Source organism: Stegodyphus dumicola, chromosome X2, assembly GCF_044657685.1.
Source record: "Stegodyphus dumicola isolate Sdum_Otavi_A_Nest chromosome X2, ASM4465768v1".
Classification (NCBI taxonomy): domain Eukaryota; kingdom Metazoa; phylum Arthropoda; class Arachnida; order Araneae; family Eresidae; genus Stegodyphus; species Stegodyphus dumicola.
Window position 1 is genome coordinate 7,008,485 of NC_140781.1, and position 16,624 is coordinate 7,025,108.

General features: G+C 32.7%; 1 protein-coding gene across 2 annotated transcripts in view; it reads right to left on the reverse strand.

Moving 5' to 3' along the window:
* The window catches only part of LOC118195362 (solute carrier family 4 member 11-like), an 842,086-nt gene that overhangs the window by 359,114 nt on the left and 466,348 nt on the right, over positions 1–16,624 (reverse strand). For both annotated transcript variants that reach the window (XM_085809451.1, XM_085809450.1), the window contains exon 3: positions 1,457–1,591. In XM_085809451.1, the coding sequence (XP_085665577.1) occupies positions 1,457–1,591 (135 nt within the window). The remainder of the gene's footprint in view (positions 1–1,456; positions 1,592–16,624) is intronic.

Here is a 16,624-nt window from a genome sequence, read left to right on the forward strand (position 1 = left end):
TGTTAGCAATACTTACCAAAAAATTGCATTTTTCAGAAAACAAGTTTAAATATTTCGTAAAACAATTTCTTAGTGCAAGAAACGTTTCTGACAATTAAAATTCCTCCGTTTTCTATCTTAGACCTTTCTTTTCTTCATATACATCATGCTTTTTTTCGAACAGCACGTATTTTTTTCCTTTGTGTTTTTGCAAAACTTACGGAATGCCGCACTCCTGCTCAGATTAAAATACAGCACCCATATTTAACCTTGAAATTACTTCAAACAAACCTATAAATCTATCATTAAATTACAAAACACTTACATTTGCTCCAAAAATTAATGTTCACAAGTTAATGAATGTTTCTTTCGGAACGATTTGCCATAAAATGCCATTCAAACATTCATTGCATGCTATTAAAACATTGGCATTTTGAGTTTGGCCATGAACACACTTTTTTATCAACTCTTGTTTACACAACTCCATATATGTAGGTTTAATTACATTTAAAATATGTGTTGGTATACCAGAGTTTTTTTTTTTTTTTTCTGCAATCGCACGCTGGTAGTTGCTTTAACTCGTTGATTCAAGAGGACATTGGCCATGTATTTACTTCGAAGAAGAGCTATACAGGAACAATGCAGCTATTACATCCTGTTTGCATCTCAATTAAGTTTCCAACATTACTTCTAATTGTAATGCCATAATAATGGTACAGTTTATCCGTAAAAGAATCAATCAGTCAGTTTACATTTTCCTTTCAATTCAGTAGTGGATTGTTTTACTTTTCGCAATCTGCTTCCAACCCTTCAGATTGCAGATTCAGATGAAATGGGCATGCAAGAACTGGTAAGGGGATAAGGCAAACGTTTTAATAGTGAAGGTAACTTTACAAAGTGATAACATTAATATACTATTAGACTTTTGCCAACGTTGAAACATTTTTCATCACCCGTATTTTTATTTCCAAGCTCTTCGGAACTTAAAAAATAGGCCTCTTATTTCATTCTTTTTTCGAAATCTACTACGAATAAAAGGAACCCTTTTACGCATATTTATGATTAAAATTATCAGTCACTTATTATATTGAAAATTACTGGACAGTTGCATATTTTTAAAACTATATTTTGTAAGCACAGGAAAGGAAATATAAAATTAAGTTATCAAATACTCGGTTCAATGTAGGTGGACATAAAAGACAAGTTTACTGTAACCTTCTTCACAGTTTAAGGACAAAGCTAATGCAGTCTAGGCCTTTTATATATTTTTGGTTTTATTAAGGTCCTGTCAGGAATATGATAATAACTTATAACATGTGAGCTTATTCCCAAATCCCCAAAAGTAAAAAGTGCTTACAAGAAAGAAATTTATTTGGGATTAAGAAAAAGAATATAAGGATCAAAAAGCACTTAAAATTAGAAAATAAAATCTCTCAATTGCATGCCTTAATTGAGAAAATGAATGAAAGCCACTTACCTTATGGAGCATTTTGTCGATAATTCCTTCGACTGATGTCTCCTGTACGTCTAGGAGGAGCACGGCCTGGTTAAGGAACTGGTCGACATCCATGGATGCCCGAACTTCAGCCGCAAAATCCTTCATTGGCAGCCTCTGCAATACAGAATAAATCAAGGCATCATCCGTGGGATAACCAGGCAAACTTCGCCTGCGGCATCTTAGTCGGACAACTTCTGATTGAGCATCAGAGGAGCCGATCGCGCTACTGGATGCGTTACCGGAAATGTCCCCGGTCGCGTTCCCTGACGTGGACGCATATCCTACGTCTCTCTCTCGTCGACCCATTTCGGTCAGAGGCACGACAGTCACCTGCTCTAGGGACATATCGAAAAAAATAGTCCAAAATAGAAATCTTACTAACTTTAATACTAACCACTTTTGGCATCACCGATTCCTAACGACAATTTTAGAATAAAACATCACGCGCTTTATAAAGTCATCTGAATTTAAAATTCAACACGAGTTTAAAATATATAGATTAATTGAGCCACTTTTGGTCAGTTTCTTTATTCCAAAAATTTTAAAGCTCGCAAAGATTTAATTCTTTTTAAAAAATTGCTCCACCGTGCTCCGATACTGGAATATAAATAAGCGACTAATCCTCTATGTAATAAATTTTGTGTCTCAAATATAAGGTCGAGGCACTTCTAACGATATAAGTATATATTTTATATATATGTATATATATAATATATATGGAAACGTTGGTGCTGTTAACGATTATATAAAATTTCTAATTTTCTAAACATAACCACATCCATGTTAAATTTTAGTGTACACCGACGTCAATTAAACTTCCGTTATTTTCAAAAGGAATCCTCGTAGAAAATTCATGTATAAAGATTCCGGAAAGAGCATGCCGTAACCAGAACTTGAAGTAAATAAACGGGCCTCGCAAAAGCAAGACCCGTCCGTGGGCCAGGTTGGGCCGGACGCGACTTCCATAAAGCTCCCGCTCGTGTACCTATCCGGCACGTGTCCACGATGCGGAGGGATGCCAAGGTGATGGAAGCCAAGAGCGAGAGTGAGACAGAGCGCAGAGGATGCGGAGATCAATAGCTCCTCCGCCTCTTCCTACCTCCGTGGACCCGCCAATAGGACGGCGACGACCCAAAATCATTCATGCAGCTAGAGATGCTTTCGTAAACACATCCAGCCGGCTATTGGCGCTTTTTTACGCGAGAGCAATATGTCATAATTCGCAGTACTGCTCCTCCTCCGTACCTTCTTACTTCTTCTCTCGAATTGAAAATACTCCTTTTAAGCTTCTTTGAATTTGGAACATTCGCAAGTCCTTATTAAGTAATACTTTTGAGTTCTTTACATCCAAAAGTTTTTTTAAGAAATCTATCACGGTCACAACAGCGGATTATGATCTTACAAAACATAAAACTCTATCGCGATCTTTTTCATGAGCGCATTTAATTGAGCAGGAGTTCTTTACAGGGGGTTCGAGAGCAGGCCTTGAAGAAATCGATTGAGTCACCTTAGCGTGGCTCACTTGTTACTGACGGCCTTACAGGTGTTAGGCAGAACTTCTTTTGTAATATTTTGTTCCTCTTCAATATCTAAGAGTAGCTTTGTTTCGAGCGCAGTATTTACAGAGGGCAATCCAGAATCTGCTTACTGGGTTTCTGAAAAAGTTTGACTTGTTGAAGTAACTTGAAAATGTGTCTCAGTGTTTGCACGTTCTTTAGCACAAAAGCGCCAACTACTTAATCCGAAAGCATTAAACTTTTATAGTTTGAGGTATAAACTAACAATTTAGGCATCATTTTAATCATTTATTTAGCATTATATAGTTTCAGAATCTTTGAGATATTTTGCATCATAACACTGTCATTTTTCTTCAGTTAGTTTATTTCCTTCATTAACATGTATCCCACTGCACATATATACATATTCGCCCCAATAATTGATTTCTGTGCGTTTTATTTTGCTAAACATTTTAAAATCTCCTCCGAAATATGAAAAGTTGTTTAAAGTTTTGGTGCTTAATACTTCGAAACATTTAATAAGAAAAAAATTGAATGTTTTGAGAAGAGTATATATTGATATTAAATTCTTTTTTCTAGTTAGTTATGCTTTTCTCATTGGCTGTTTATTATAAAATGGGAAGTTTAAATACCTTATTTATTCTCAGATCTCTTCTTCTCGCATATTTTCTCATCAATGATTTCGACAAATAGTTTAGAAGCTTCAGATTTGTGGCAACAATAGAAAATATGCGTAGTGCTTGACTCATCAGGTCATTTGTTACTTTTTGAATGTTCAACTTATTCATTTTTTTAAATTTCTTTCTTTTTACTTATGGAAACTGGCTAAATGAGAGACGCAGTTAATGCGCTTGTGCATATATAAATATGTATATATACATTAAAACCTATTTACCTATTTTCTTGCTACTACTAATTAGTTTATTTCACAAAATTGCAAATATCTTCCTGTCTTGGTAATGTTAAATTTTCTCACATAATTTGTCTTATTTCGTAAAATTAAACATCTCAATTTCGCAATAATCCTTCGATAAAATGTCCCTTCCTTCAAGAAAAATGTAATACACCGACTTATCATGATACTAGTTTCCAAGAAAACTCAGTGAATTCTATAATTAAAGCGACAAGAAAGTTTATCTCTCTCTTTTTTTTTTTTTTTTTTTTTCATATTACTTTTTAAGAACGTAGACTGGAAAATGAACGTAGCATGGACGAATGGAAAAAGAGAAACGCTTGCTTTTTAGTTCACCTTTTCTGTGTCCTTCAAATGGTATAGTTTTTTCTATGGTATTAGTCAATTTTTTTAATTAAAGAATTTTTAAATAATGAATGAAAATATTAATTAATGAAATATTTCAAGAAAAATATGTTCACAATATTCATAAAAATGTAATTTACATATTGCATATTAAAATAAAGTTTAATGAACCAAATTTTATAATTTAACTGAAATTAAAATTTAAATGATTAAGTTTTAAAAAATAATTTAATCCGAATTCATTAAATTGAATTAAAATATAAAAGTAACTGAATTTGATTATAATACAATTAATAAAATTACAAATTTAGTATTACTTTGTGTATACAAAAGATTGTTCGTACTTCATGGAAACAGTTTTTTATTTAAATTTTCTTATTACCATTTTCAATTAAAATTTCGATTGAAATTCAGAACAAGAACTTTATTTTAAAATCGATCCTAAAATTGATAGCTTGCTCGAAAATTACGTAAATGCATTTTCACGGGAAACGTATTTGTAACAACAAACTGTAATGTTATGAAAGAATTTAGGTTATTTCATTTTAAAGAAACTTATTTTGAATATTTAATATATTAAAGGTAAAAAGCGTGTAGCTGAAAGACTGAAAAGACCGCATCCTAAGTTTGTACAAACATGGGTATACATCAAGAAAGTGAAGTCTATAATCCTGAACGAAAATCTACCGACTCAAAGATCCACTGCATCGGAGCTGGAAATGTCTTTTAGCACTAAAAAATCTTTCATGAATAAAAAAGAGTTAAAAAAAGACGTTCGAAGTTAAAGTTCATTTGCTATTACCAAAGCATGTTGCAGAAAGAAAAATTATAAAAAATTGTATCAACAACATAAGCAAAACACGTAGCTGCTGCTAAATGAAAATATGTGTTCATACTTAGTTAAACTTTTGCATACTTAAGTGAACCATTGATCAATTTATAGACGATTTATAGATCGATTATAGCCAAGAACCAAAACTCTCAGGTAGAAGCAAATCGCCTTAAGAAATACGTCTTTTCTGCATAAAAATTAATTATTAAATTCTTTTCTATAAATGCCAGCGACTTCACTAGCCATAATTTTCAAAAATGTTTTAAAATGTTTTCGTTTAAGAAAGCTTTTTTTCTTATTTTGGTCCCTAGAAAAATTTCGAAAGCAGGAATTGGGTTCTGTTGTACACACACACACACACACACACACACACACACACACACATATATATATATATATATTACTTCTGAAGATAGACTTTAACGTTTTTCTTCATGCATGAGTTTTATTGATTATTTATTATTATTCTCATAGTTGTTTTGCTTAAGCACCCGAATCCCTTTTTTTTGTCAGTTATTTTTTTGCTACCTACTACTTACCATGCTTAAGAATCCAGCCCTTCAGTGTAAGCAATTCTGATCCCATGAACGTTTTCTTGCTTCAACGTATTTATTTTCTCCCGGAGTGTCTCGTTTTGGTTTTGAAGGTTTTCTACTTTTCTCCACAGTAGGATAATTCACTCTTTATATACTTTTGGACAGTTTCATTTATAGACTGAATATATTGTGTATTAAAAAGCACTAGATATCGATTTCGAAGCTTAGAAAACTGGGAAACGCCACTAATACTATTTTTAAACTTATTTTTATAGAAATTTTAAGTGGCTGTAATTTTGTTTTTATATAAATTAAAATCTCGGGGTGGCACTTTTATAGGGTGCTTTCTCCCTCGTTTCTGCATGCTTTTATGATGTAATTGGAAGCATACTGGACGCGTATTTGAGAGGTCATAGCACATTTTCACAACTCTTGCTCAAACCAAAAACCTGACTCTAAAAGTAGCGCCCGAGTCACCACCAGGATTTGGTCGGTCGCACTTAGAAGCGCTCTAACACCAGGGTGCCTGGGTCAAGGACCCTACCCTTTGTCGAACATGTAGGCGTTTTTGAATACTGTCATGAGTAACTAGCATACGATATAATATTTTTTTCATAAATTATGATAATATTTTTGAGTAATGGGATAATAAGATATTCTAACAGAAATAAAGTGTGCGCTGAGTTCCAATAAAGACCCGAAAATGCCACCTGCGAGAGCCGAGAAAAGGGAAAAAGAGCTGCCTTTAACCTGAGTCTAGAGATACATATAATACATACATACAATACACATAGTGTGAGTCAACTGGTGCACTATATTTTATGACTTCTGCTATGTAAATCATAGCAGAAGTCATAAAATACAGGTAAAGTAAGTCAAATTAAACACTATGTATACTAAGTATGGCCATCAGCCGTTTACAGTTATTTGTGTCATTTACATCATAATCGTAGACCCTTATAACAGGGTTGTTGATACTTGCGAAGTCAGTATAAAAATTCCGGGCAAGCCAGCAATAAAAATATTTCAGTTCTTCAATGCCTAATTCGTCATGAAGTTTTTGATTTCGAACGTACCAGGGCGATTTGGTGATCTGTCTTAGGACACAATTTTGTGCCTGCTGTAACTTTTTCCTATATGATTTGCATGAATATGCCCAAACCGGGCCGGCATAACATAGTGTGGGACGCAATGCAGTTTTATAAATAAGCAACGTGTTATCCATTGAAAGTACACTGTTTCGAGAAATTAAGGGCTGAAGTGTAGCTTTACTAACTCAAAACCTTTTAAGGATAGATGTTATGTGTGGGTACCATGAGAGAGTTTTACTGAGGATCACTCCAAGATAAAGGACTTGCTTGGCCCATGGGATACCTTCTCCGTAAAGTTGCAGGTTTTTATTGAATTTGTTCTTCTTGGTAAAAAGGATTGTTTGAATCTTATCTACATCAACTTTAGTCTTCCATTTTGTCAGCCAAGTCTCGAGTATGTTTATATAATCTTGTAGTCGTTGTATTTCTGAGCTAATGAATGCACTTTATGAGAGGATGGCAGTGTCGTCTGCATACATTGCAAGTGTTGTGTTCTGTGTGGTGGGAATATCGTTTACGTAAATATTGAATAAAGTGGGTCTAAGCAGAGTTCCCTGGAGGACACCAGCAAGGATTTCCCTACGTGTTGATAGTGTATTTGACGAAGTGTCTACCGGTTAGGTAGGATTTAACTTTGTTTGATATATGATGTAGCCTGGGAAGCCCAGGTTGTGTAGTTTGTAAATGAGTGCGTCCAGCCATACACGGTCGAAGGCCTTTGCTACATCCAGGAACAGACATCTTGTAACTTTTCTTATTCTGCAGCCCTTCGCTGATGAGAGGATTTGGTGATTGGGTCCCCTAATCCCTAGTCACTCTTAAAAAGGGAAGTATGTATGGTATTTTCTCTCTCCTTTTTCGTCCGCCTTCGCAAAGTAATTAGAAGAATGCACATTATTCACGTCTCCTGCTTCGAAAAACTTAATGATTCTACACTTTGAGATTCTATCTTTTGATTTTTTAATCCAGAATTATTTTTGTTCTTTATTCTGTTGCAGTTTAAATTTTCAAAGAACAAGCTTTTTTAGCGGTTTCGTGTTCAGTACATTTTTGTAGCCTTATAATACTTTCTTTAAAGAAATTAGTTTGGCTTTTTGATTGCGGAAAAGAAAGCGCATAAACATATCACATAATTTAAATATTTTAATGAATTTATATGAACTTACAGCAGTAAGCAAACAACATTGTACCTATCTTTTATCTTTTATTGGGAAAAAAATTATTAAAAAAATTAATTCTAAAATTAAATTATAAAAAAAAATCCATTGAAACTTCAAACCCTGTGATATGAAGCCCTTACTACTGAGCATTGATATTTAATATCAAGCTTGGATAATAATATAAATGTTGGAAAGTTGTGAAATGAGATACTAACAATGAATTTTTGAAATATTAACTTTTTGGACTATTAACTTAAATCTTGAGTTTCTTTAATACGCCGAAAGGTAGTCGTGTTAAAAATTTTCGCATACACTTAAATGTTCCGTGAAACTAAGGTTTCTGGTATATTTAATTTCTCTAAAAAATCAATAAATTTACAGCAATAAATATCTAAACAGCCGTCAAAGTATTTATTGTGAAATTTGTTTTTGCTTCATACAGTTTCCAATAAAATAAGCAAACAGTCAAAACTTGAAGTTTTTTAAAAGTATCAAGTATGAGGTTTCAAAAAGTCAGAAACTTAATTACAGAGTTTAATTTCTGTCTGGCATCCCTTCAAATTTGTTTTCTTTTCTTTTCAGAATTTCTATCATTTTTTCAGCTTCATTTTTGCAACTTTTCCTTTCTTTTCCGATCAATATTAGAGCTATGTTCTGTGTTAGGTAATTAATTTTCCTTCAGATGTAACTAGCGTACTAATTAACTAGCATACTTAACAAGCAACTATCGCAATCGATATCTTTTAAGTTCCGTTGTGGCTTGATTTATTTATTTGCGTACTACATAACTTTTAATTATGTAACATAATAATAAATAATTTATTGAAAATTATTATTTTTTGTTTACTTTTAAAATTCAGTTATAGGTAATTTATCAAGTGAGTCAAAATCTTACAAAATAGAGAGAAAATTGTAGCAGTAAAAAAAGATGCTTCTTTGAAGTGAGACATGTTAAAATGCGTAATGTTATCAACACTTCTATTTACTTTCCGTAGGATTTCATGCTTAGGTTCTGATAATGTATACAGTATTTTCAAACCAAATAATATTATTAAGCAAGTTGCGTTCTGAGAGATAAAACTCTTTATTTTAGTGTTATAAGAAAATTGCTGCCCTAGCATAATAAAATCAGAATACGTTATCATACTTTAGAATTTTGATGGAAGAGAAAAAGAACAGTTAATAATATAATTTGGTTGGAAATAAATAATAAAATAATAGTAATAAAATGAGAATTTGTTATCATACTTTAAAATTTGGGTGGACGAGAAAAAAGAACACACTTGGCGTTGCCACTCAGCGAAACATAGGACCTTTAATTTAATCTTTCCTCATATAGCTGATTCTGAGAATGTTGCCCAATCGGCAAACTATGAGATGTTTAATTATATCTGTTTGCTATTGATTAACAAACTATGCAATGTAAAATCAATAAACGTACTTCCTAAAAATTTAAATATTTATTTTACTTTTTAACAAAACATATAATACATACAAAACTTCCAACCCTTTTAGCAAATGCAACTTGGGATTTTCTGAGCTTTTGCGTTCTGTCGTAACTGAAAAAAGGTGAGTGGTTCCATCTAGAAAGACATAATACTTTTAATTTACTCTCCTTATCTTCACATATATATGATTTTCGGAATTATGAGTTGGCAAAGCATGAGATCTTTAATTTACCTTTTATATTAACCAAAATATTAAACAGCTGAGTGATTTAGAAGCAATAATAAAAGCGTTCCTAGATTATTTAAATCGTTATTTTACTTTCTTTAATGTGTATCTAACATGTAGCTAGCGTAGAATTATTTAGTTCAGAATTTTATGATAATTTTAATTTTTTAATTTTTCAGGAGTACCAGCGGCAGAGCGGTAAAGTCACCGAGCACTATTAGTTCCGAACTGGGTGCGATTCCAGGCTGGTTGAGTAGAGTCTTCCGTGTTTTTCCTCATGGCAGATTTTCTAAGGAAAACTGGCGTGTATACGAGCCAGTTTTACTTATAAAGTCTTCCACGAAGGCATCCTTACCCTTAGGCAGATAGCTCTCCCTGGCTTTGCCATAACTAAATAAACAAAATTATTTAAACGTTTTAATCGCTAATTCTTTTTACATGTTGGAATACAATTTGAAGTTTGTTTCCATTTGTATTCCTAAAGTCTTCACAGGACTAGAGCCCAAGTTTATTCTCAGGTTGGTTCAGGCTTGTGAGGGGTCTCTGGAGTTTGGATATCTCAACCCCGATAAGGCTAGTACCAGGACGGGGATCCTTTTCTAGCGTCCTGTATTCCTAAAGTATTACGTAGTGAGAGAAACGAAATTTGTCGGCTTGAAATAATTTTGAATTATGACAGCTGAAGTGAAATGAAATAGAGATCTTGAACTTGATTGAGTACTATTGAACTAATCGGGTGTCTTGGAATGTCTATGCTTTGATGCAATAAATTTACAGCAAGTATTTAAGAATTAGAGCGTAAGAGATCACGGAAACTTATAAGTGACACCTCGTTGAATTTTAACAGTCTGTTTTATTCTCTGTTTCCACTCTCTGTTATTTTTCTGAGTGGTACTTAGTGTCATAATAGTAAATTAGTAAAATGAACAAGTGATAAGTGTAGTAACAGGAAATAGTGCTGTGAATGGGAAAATTCCATAAAGTAAAAAAACGCAAGAAATGAATAAGCATATGCCACTCATTATAAAAAATCCAGTTCCTCTTTTCCAGATTTCGAATTAAAATATATAACCATAATATAACAGAAAGAATGCAATAGTAAGTACCAAATTAGAAATGTAACCAACCAATTCATGTTTTATCCTAGAGGAATAAAAAGCGGGGAGAGATGATATTTTTTTACTATGGATGCATATTATGTGTCCTCCGTACTTCTATCTATCTCTATGTTTATTTTCGCTTTAAAACAGTGAAATATGTAAAATCTAATTGTTAAAGAACCGTACCAATGTAAAATTTAACATTATAACTGTAAAATTTAAAATTATTACATATTAAAATTTCAAATACCTAAATTCTACAGTTCTTTGACTCTTACTTATTATTCATACAGACTTAACTCGTCTCTGGTGAGTTATTGCATTTGGTTATTTTATAAATTTAGGACTTATTTATTTCATCCGTTTTAAAATGTGGGGCCCACCAGCGGCTGAGCAAGAAAGTCGCTTGTTATGACTGTCAATTTGACCGTTAGGCAGCGCTGAAGTGAATACTTGATTTTTCATACGTAAGTGGCAACCCTGCTGCACTCTGTTCTTAAAGAACTGTTGCAAGAACCGACTGAGTAGGTAATTAGGATTTTGAACTTTCGTTTTAAGAGTAATTTAAAATAACTAATGTTGTAAATAGTTTTAGTTCGTGTGTTGATTTATTCACATATTGAAGTGATTTTACTGAACCGTGCATACGGTAAGAATTACCAGACTAACCTACTTGGAAGTGCAAATGGTGCTTCACTTCTAAACACTGGTAGTTCGGTCCGAGGTTCGAATCTGGGGAACGAACTGGCTGCTTGTGCGTTTTCGCAGTTTTCCACATGTGTAACGTGTATAGAAGACAATTTTTCCTTAGAAAGTCCTCCATGAAGGCATCTCTTCCCTTAGGCATATAGGTCTCGAGGCTTTGTCGTAATCAAATAAAACCAAACCAAACTTTTAAAAAGTGATTTATAGCAGAGCTCTCTTACCACCTTTAAAATTTTAACGTATTTCAAAATTATAAATTAATATTCTGCTCTTCTGATATAATATAATTATTTATCATTATTTTCCTTTTTCTGCTTTTGAACTGCATTTCCCTTCGACTGACTTGTTTGAATTTTTATTCCGTTTCATTAAGTTATTTAGAACTGCTTTTAATTTCTCTTTAGAGGCATTTTTTCACGTTGTTGTCTTGATTTAGTTGAAAATATTTTGGAACTTGTTCGAATTAATAACCTTACAACCATATTTATTTGCCTTTAGATTAATTAGAATTGGATTTCTCTTTAATGATCAAGTGATTGCAAACGTTTACGGTTTTAACTTCTTTACCTTCTCCTGAAAAATAAATATAACCCAACAGTTGTTCACTTTGTAATCATTTTCGTGATAGACTTTTTTATTACATATTTTTGCTTATGAGTCTTTATTAATTTACATACATTTCTTGTTTTCTACATAAACTTCGTTGGAGAACTCTCAGGGAGGAAGACTCGTCAATATGTCATAGATGTACACTGCTCAAAAAAAAAAAAAAAAAAAAAAAAAGGGGGGGGGACAGTTTTATACCCCTCGTTCTACTGGGCCGATTGATAAAATTCAAATTGCGTTTTTCATCTCTCGAAAGCACAATTTAGGATATATATTAGATTTATATATAGCATTGTTCTAACATAGGTATTTTGACACAAAATCGGACTTTTTCTGAAATAACATACAATTTTTTTCCATATTTCGATTCTGCGACTCAAATTACGCCTAGATATTAAATTTTGTAAAATTTGGGGCGAAATTTACGGAGAAATTCAAAAAATTATCTTGACACAACTTTTTCAGCTTGCGCCAAGAATAATTCACTTGGCGTACCTCTTAATATGTGGCAACCAATTTCCCTTTCCCTTCCAATATGCTGGAGCGGAAAAAAAGGCACATCGTTCCTACCTTTTTACATTGTGCAAGAGCGGAAAAAAAGTCACTGCGTTTCTACTTCCAAATAATTTTAGCAAAGTGTCCAAACCACATTTGATGTTCTATAGCTTTCAACAAATATGCCAAATTTCAAAACGCGGCAATATATAAATTCACGTATATCTTCGGAAATTTTGAATAAAAAACTATGATTTTTTGCAGGTATGCTTAGAAATATGTCTACTTTAAGATGGTGGTAAAAATGTTATAGATTATAATTTTAAAATGTTTTTGAAAAATTTATAAAAATTATTTAAAAATACAAATTTTAAAAATAAATCATAAAAAATGTGTGAATTTTATTTGGAATGAACCTGAATTTCGAAATGTAAAAGGAAGAATCAAATCAGTTTAAGAAAAAAAGAGAGATTAATAAATATATACCAAATTCAATTAACATTGAGGAGCTAAAATTTTGACAGCTAATTTTTCAAAAACTAGTCATGCGATTTTTACAAAACTTGGTAGTTTGTCGTAATTTGAGTGGTAGAATCGAAATATGGGAAAACATTGGTATGTTATTTCAGAAAAAGTCCGATTTTGTGTCAAAATACCTAGGTTAGAACAATGCTATATATAAATCTAATACAGATCTTAAGTCGCGCTTTCGAGACATGAAAAACGCAAGTTGAATTTCGTCAATAGCCCCAGCAGTAAAAGCAGTTTTGAAAGTAAATGTTTGAAAATGTTGACATAATATAGATGTTTTCCTGTCATAGTGGGTAAATAAGAATATTTGAATCACTTCGAACCCTTAAAACCAATCCTTTCGTCTGTCAAAAAGCTTCTACGCAGTAAAGTACTTTTTCTAGTATGATCAGTTTTATACTTTAGGGAGAGTATCAATGCAGCCATCATCCTCGAAAAGCCCAAAACTAACACATGAAATCTGTGCAATTAAATGAAATTGTAGAATTATAATTATTATAAATTATAATTATGAATCATAATGATAATTATAATTGTTATAAATCATAATTATAATAATAATTATAATTTTATTATTATTATTATAATTTATCTCTCGAATGAGATGGGGCACTGATTGATCAATAGTACAGTCCAGCTAGCACTTTTAGACTCATCACTATGCTACAAAAGAGATGGAAAAAGTTTCTGTACAGTTATTTATGAGGATTTATGATAGTCTGCTGACTTAGTACAATCATATGGATAACAAAAGGAAGGATTAGATATCATGCTAATAACGTCGCTGTAAACTAAGAAACCTGAAGAGTGGTGTCTCCGGTAACTTTTGGTCATATACTGTTGTAGACGTTATGTTAATTAACAATTTTCTTATGGTTTGTAACTTTATTATCACTTCTTCTTTTTGTTAGCTCTGACCGGAATGCAAATAGGTTAAGTCTATCTAAATCAAAGTTTTTGAAAGTTTGAATGATGAACTTTTTGCTGCAAAACCCTCAATTTGTACTTTCTCTCTTCCCAGGTCTGCTGCGTTAGTTAGCCGGTATTAGCCATTTTGTTAACCAAAGTTAAAACACGTCATCAGAATACAAATCAGCGTTTAGTTAGGAGATTTATTCTGTAGTCTCCTGCAACGATCTATTTAAATTTTAGGTACAGGTCATGCTTCCACATGTTCCTGTAAGGAGTACCTGCCGCCCAGCCGGTAAAGTGGGCCAAGTTAGGATCGCGGAGAAGACCTAGATGTTTGTAGCGTAGTGTCTATGTGGCAAATGGCATTCAAAATACATAGCTAGCTTAACGTCCTCTCGAGTGGTTGGTGATTATGGAAGATGGGGAGGAAACTCTCGTATCGCGCCCTGGAATGTTCTCCATCACAAATGGGACGCAGTTTAATACCCCCGACGATACCTAATGTACCTACGAGAATGCACAAGTGTCGGCTTTCTTTATCTAATGCCCTCAAGTAACGAAGTATTAATTCGTACTCGCAAAATTTTCAATATTTAAGTATGAAATTTTAATATAAGGATTATTAAAAATTTTCTTAGGACTCTGTTATAATTTCAAATAAGAATTTTAAAAGTCTGAGAGCGATAAATGATTGAAAATAAACTGTCTTATTGCCCAGAATCGAATGCCGGAGCTCTGAATAACCGACTCTGGGTGCTAAGCATTTTACCATAAGAGCGCACGGAGTGAATGCCTTTACCCAACATTAACAAAACGTATGAGTTAAAAGCATCTGGAAGGAAACACACTATTTGCAAACAAAACCGCATCAGAATTCACATGGATCATGGAATTTTCTTAGACATAAAAAAGGGTTAATCTTCTTAGACGTAAAAACGGGTGTTTACTAAATAAGAAAATGTTGATGGAAAGTATTACCTGGTAATAGAAATAGTTACTCATGCCCTAAAAAGAGCAATATTATTACAGCTCATGAAATTAAAGCGCATGAAAATTATGAATTTAAGTAAATATATCTGTAGTAATATAAATAATCACCAATTATCGCTCCTCAAAAATGAATGAAAGTCGTAATGATCAGCCGCTTTTAAAGAAGTTGGGTGGCGGAAGAAAAGAATTAACTATAACACAGTTCAGGTTAGACTGCTGTTTGAAAAATTAAAACTTTTTAAAACACCTAAAAGTCAGTTTTACAAAACCAAAAGATATAAATTGAAAATAAAAGCGTAATTTTCCGTGACTAAATTTTGTTATTTTCGGTCACTTTCAGACAAATGCTTTTTTTGCATATGCGTTAATAATAATCACACTCATTTTTGCAACAGAGCTGAAAATTAGATCATTACGCGTTTCTAGTGAAAGCCATTTTCTTAGTAATCTCTAAAGAACTAAAAGTGCTTGATTTTCTTCCTTAATAATTTATACCACAGTTTTGTTGCTCATATAATTTAACAACTGGATAATTTGAGATAAGGCAGATTATGTTATTTTAATTCCTCACACACCGAAAAAAGGGTGTCATATTATCAAGCAGTTAGTAAATACAAAACAATTTAAGTTCCGTAGTTTGGAAAACGGTGAGATAATTGTAAATTACAAGGCAAAAAATGAAAGAAGCTGCCAAGACTACCCAGTGAACAGTCAAAACATTTATATCTTATGCTTAAAATACGCTGTATTTTAATATTTTTTGTAAAGACTAGTTACCTGTAAAATGAATATACAAAATGGCGCTGAAAGAAAGGACATCAGTGATTTTGCGGCTTAGCCACAGCTTAGTTTAAGGAATCGATTTCATTTAGAAGTAGTTGTTCAAAATCGATACTCAAATTTAAAATGTTACCTAGTTTATTGTGAAGCACCTTTTCTGATGGAATGGGTTATCCACAAATGAAATTATTGTTACATTTATATCATAGGTCTTATAGCTTCGCCTCAAGTTTATTATGCGTTGTATCATATTTGAAAAATTCAGTTAATGTGCTAAATAAAACATGAGCCATTCTTCTTTTCAATCAAAGTAAAGCATAAAAAATTTAAAAACAAAATTACATAGAAAAGGTAAACTATATCGTACTCTTTTTTCAGCTTAAATATGTTATCATTAGGAATGTTAAAATTTATTGAAAAGCAATCAGTTTCATTGTTTATGTATAAGCTAACTCTTTAAGAATACTTTATTCAAATTATGCAACTGTAATTAATTTTTCACGTGTAACCCATATTTTTTAATCTAGTATAAGACATAAGAATATATTCTTGATGGCCCATACAATGCGAAAAATATTTAACCACGTCTCTTCGTGGAGACTATTAGATTTTTTGGAGTAAGCTTGCGAGGAATCAACTGTGCATTCACTGGCATCTGGATAAGTGATCTTTCAAACAGATGCACTAATGTATTACAATACCAAAGGATTTCCTGGAAAATGCGATAATTCCTTACGGATTATTTTTTAATATAGCATCTGAACAGATTACTATCCGCCGTGGTCAGAATTTTAGGTATAGAAAGCGGCTGACTCGTGGTCGAGTCCCGGAGAAGGTATCGATGCATAGTGTCTTTGAGCCATGGAGGCCATTTAAAATCTGTTCATGGAAGGGAAGAGGAGGCTGCTAGACTTTTGATTCAGTTCACTGGGTTGTTGTCGATCAAAATTCGGAAGGAGA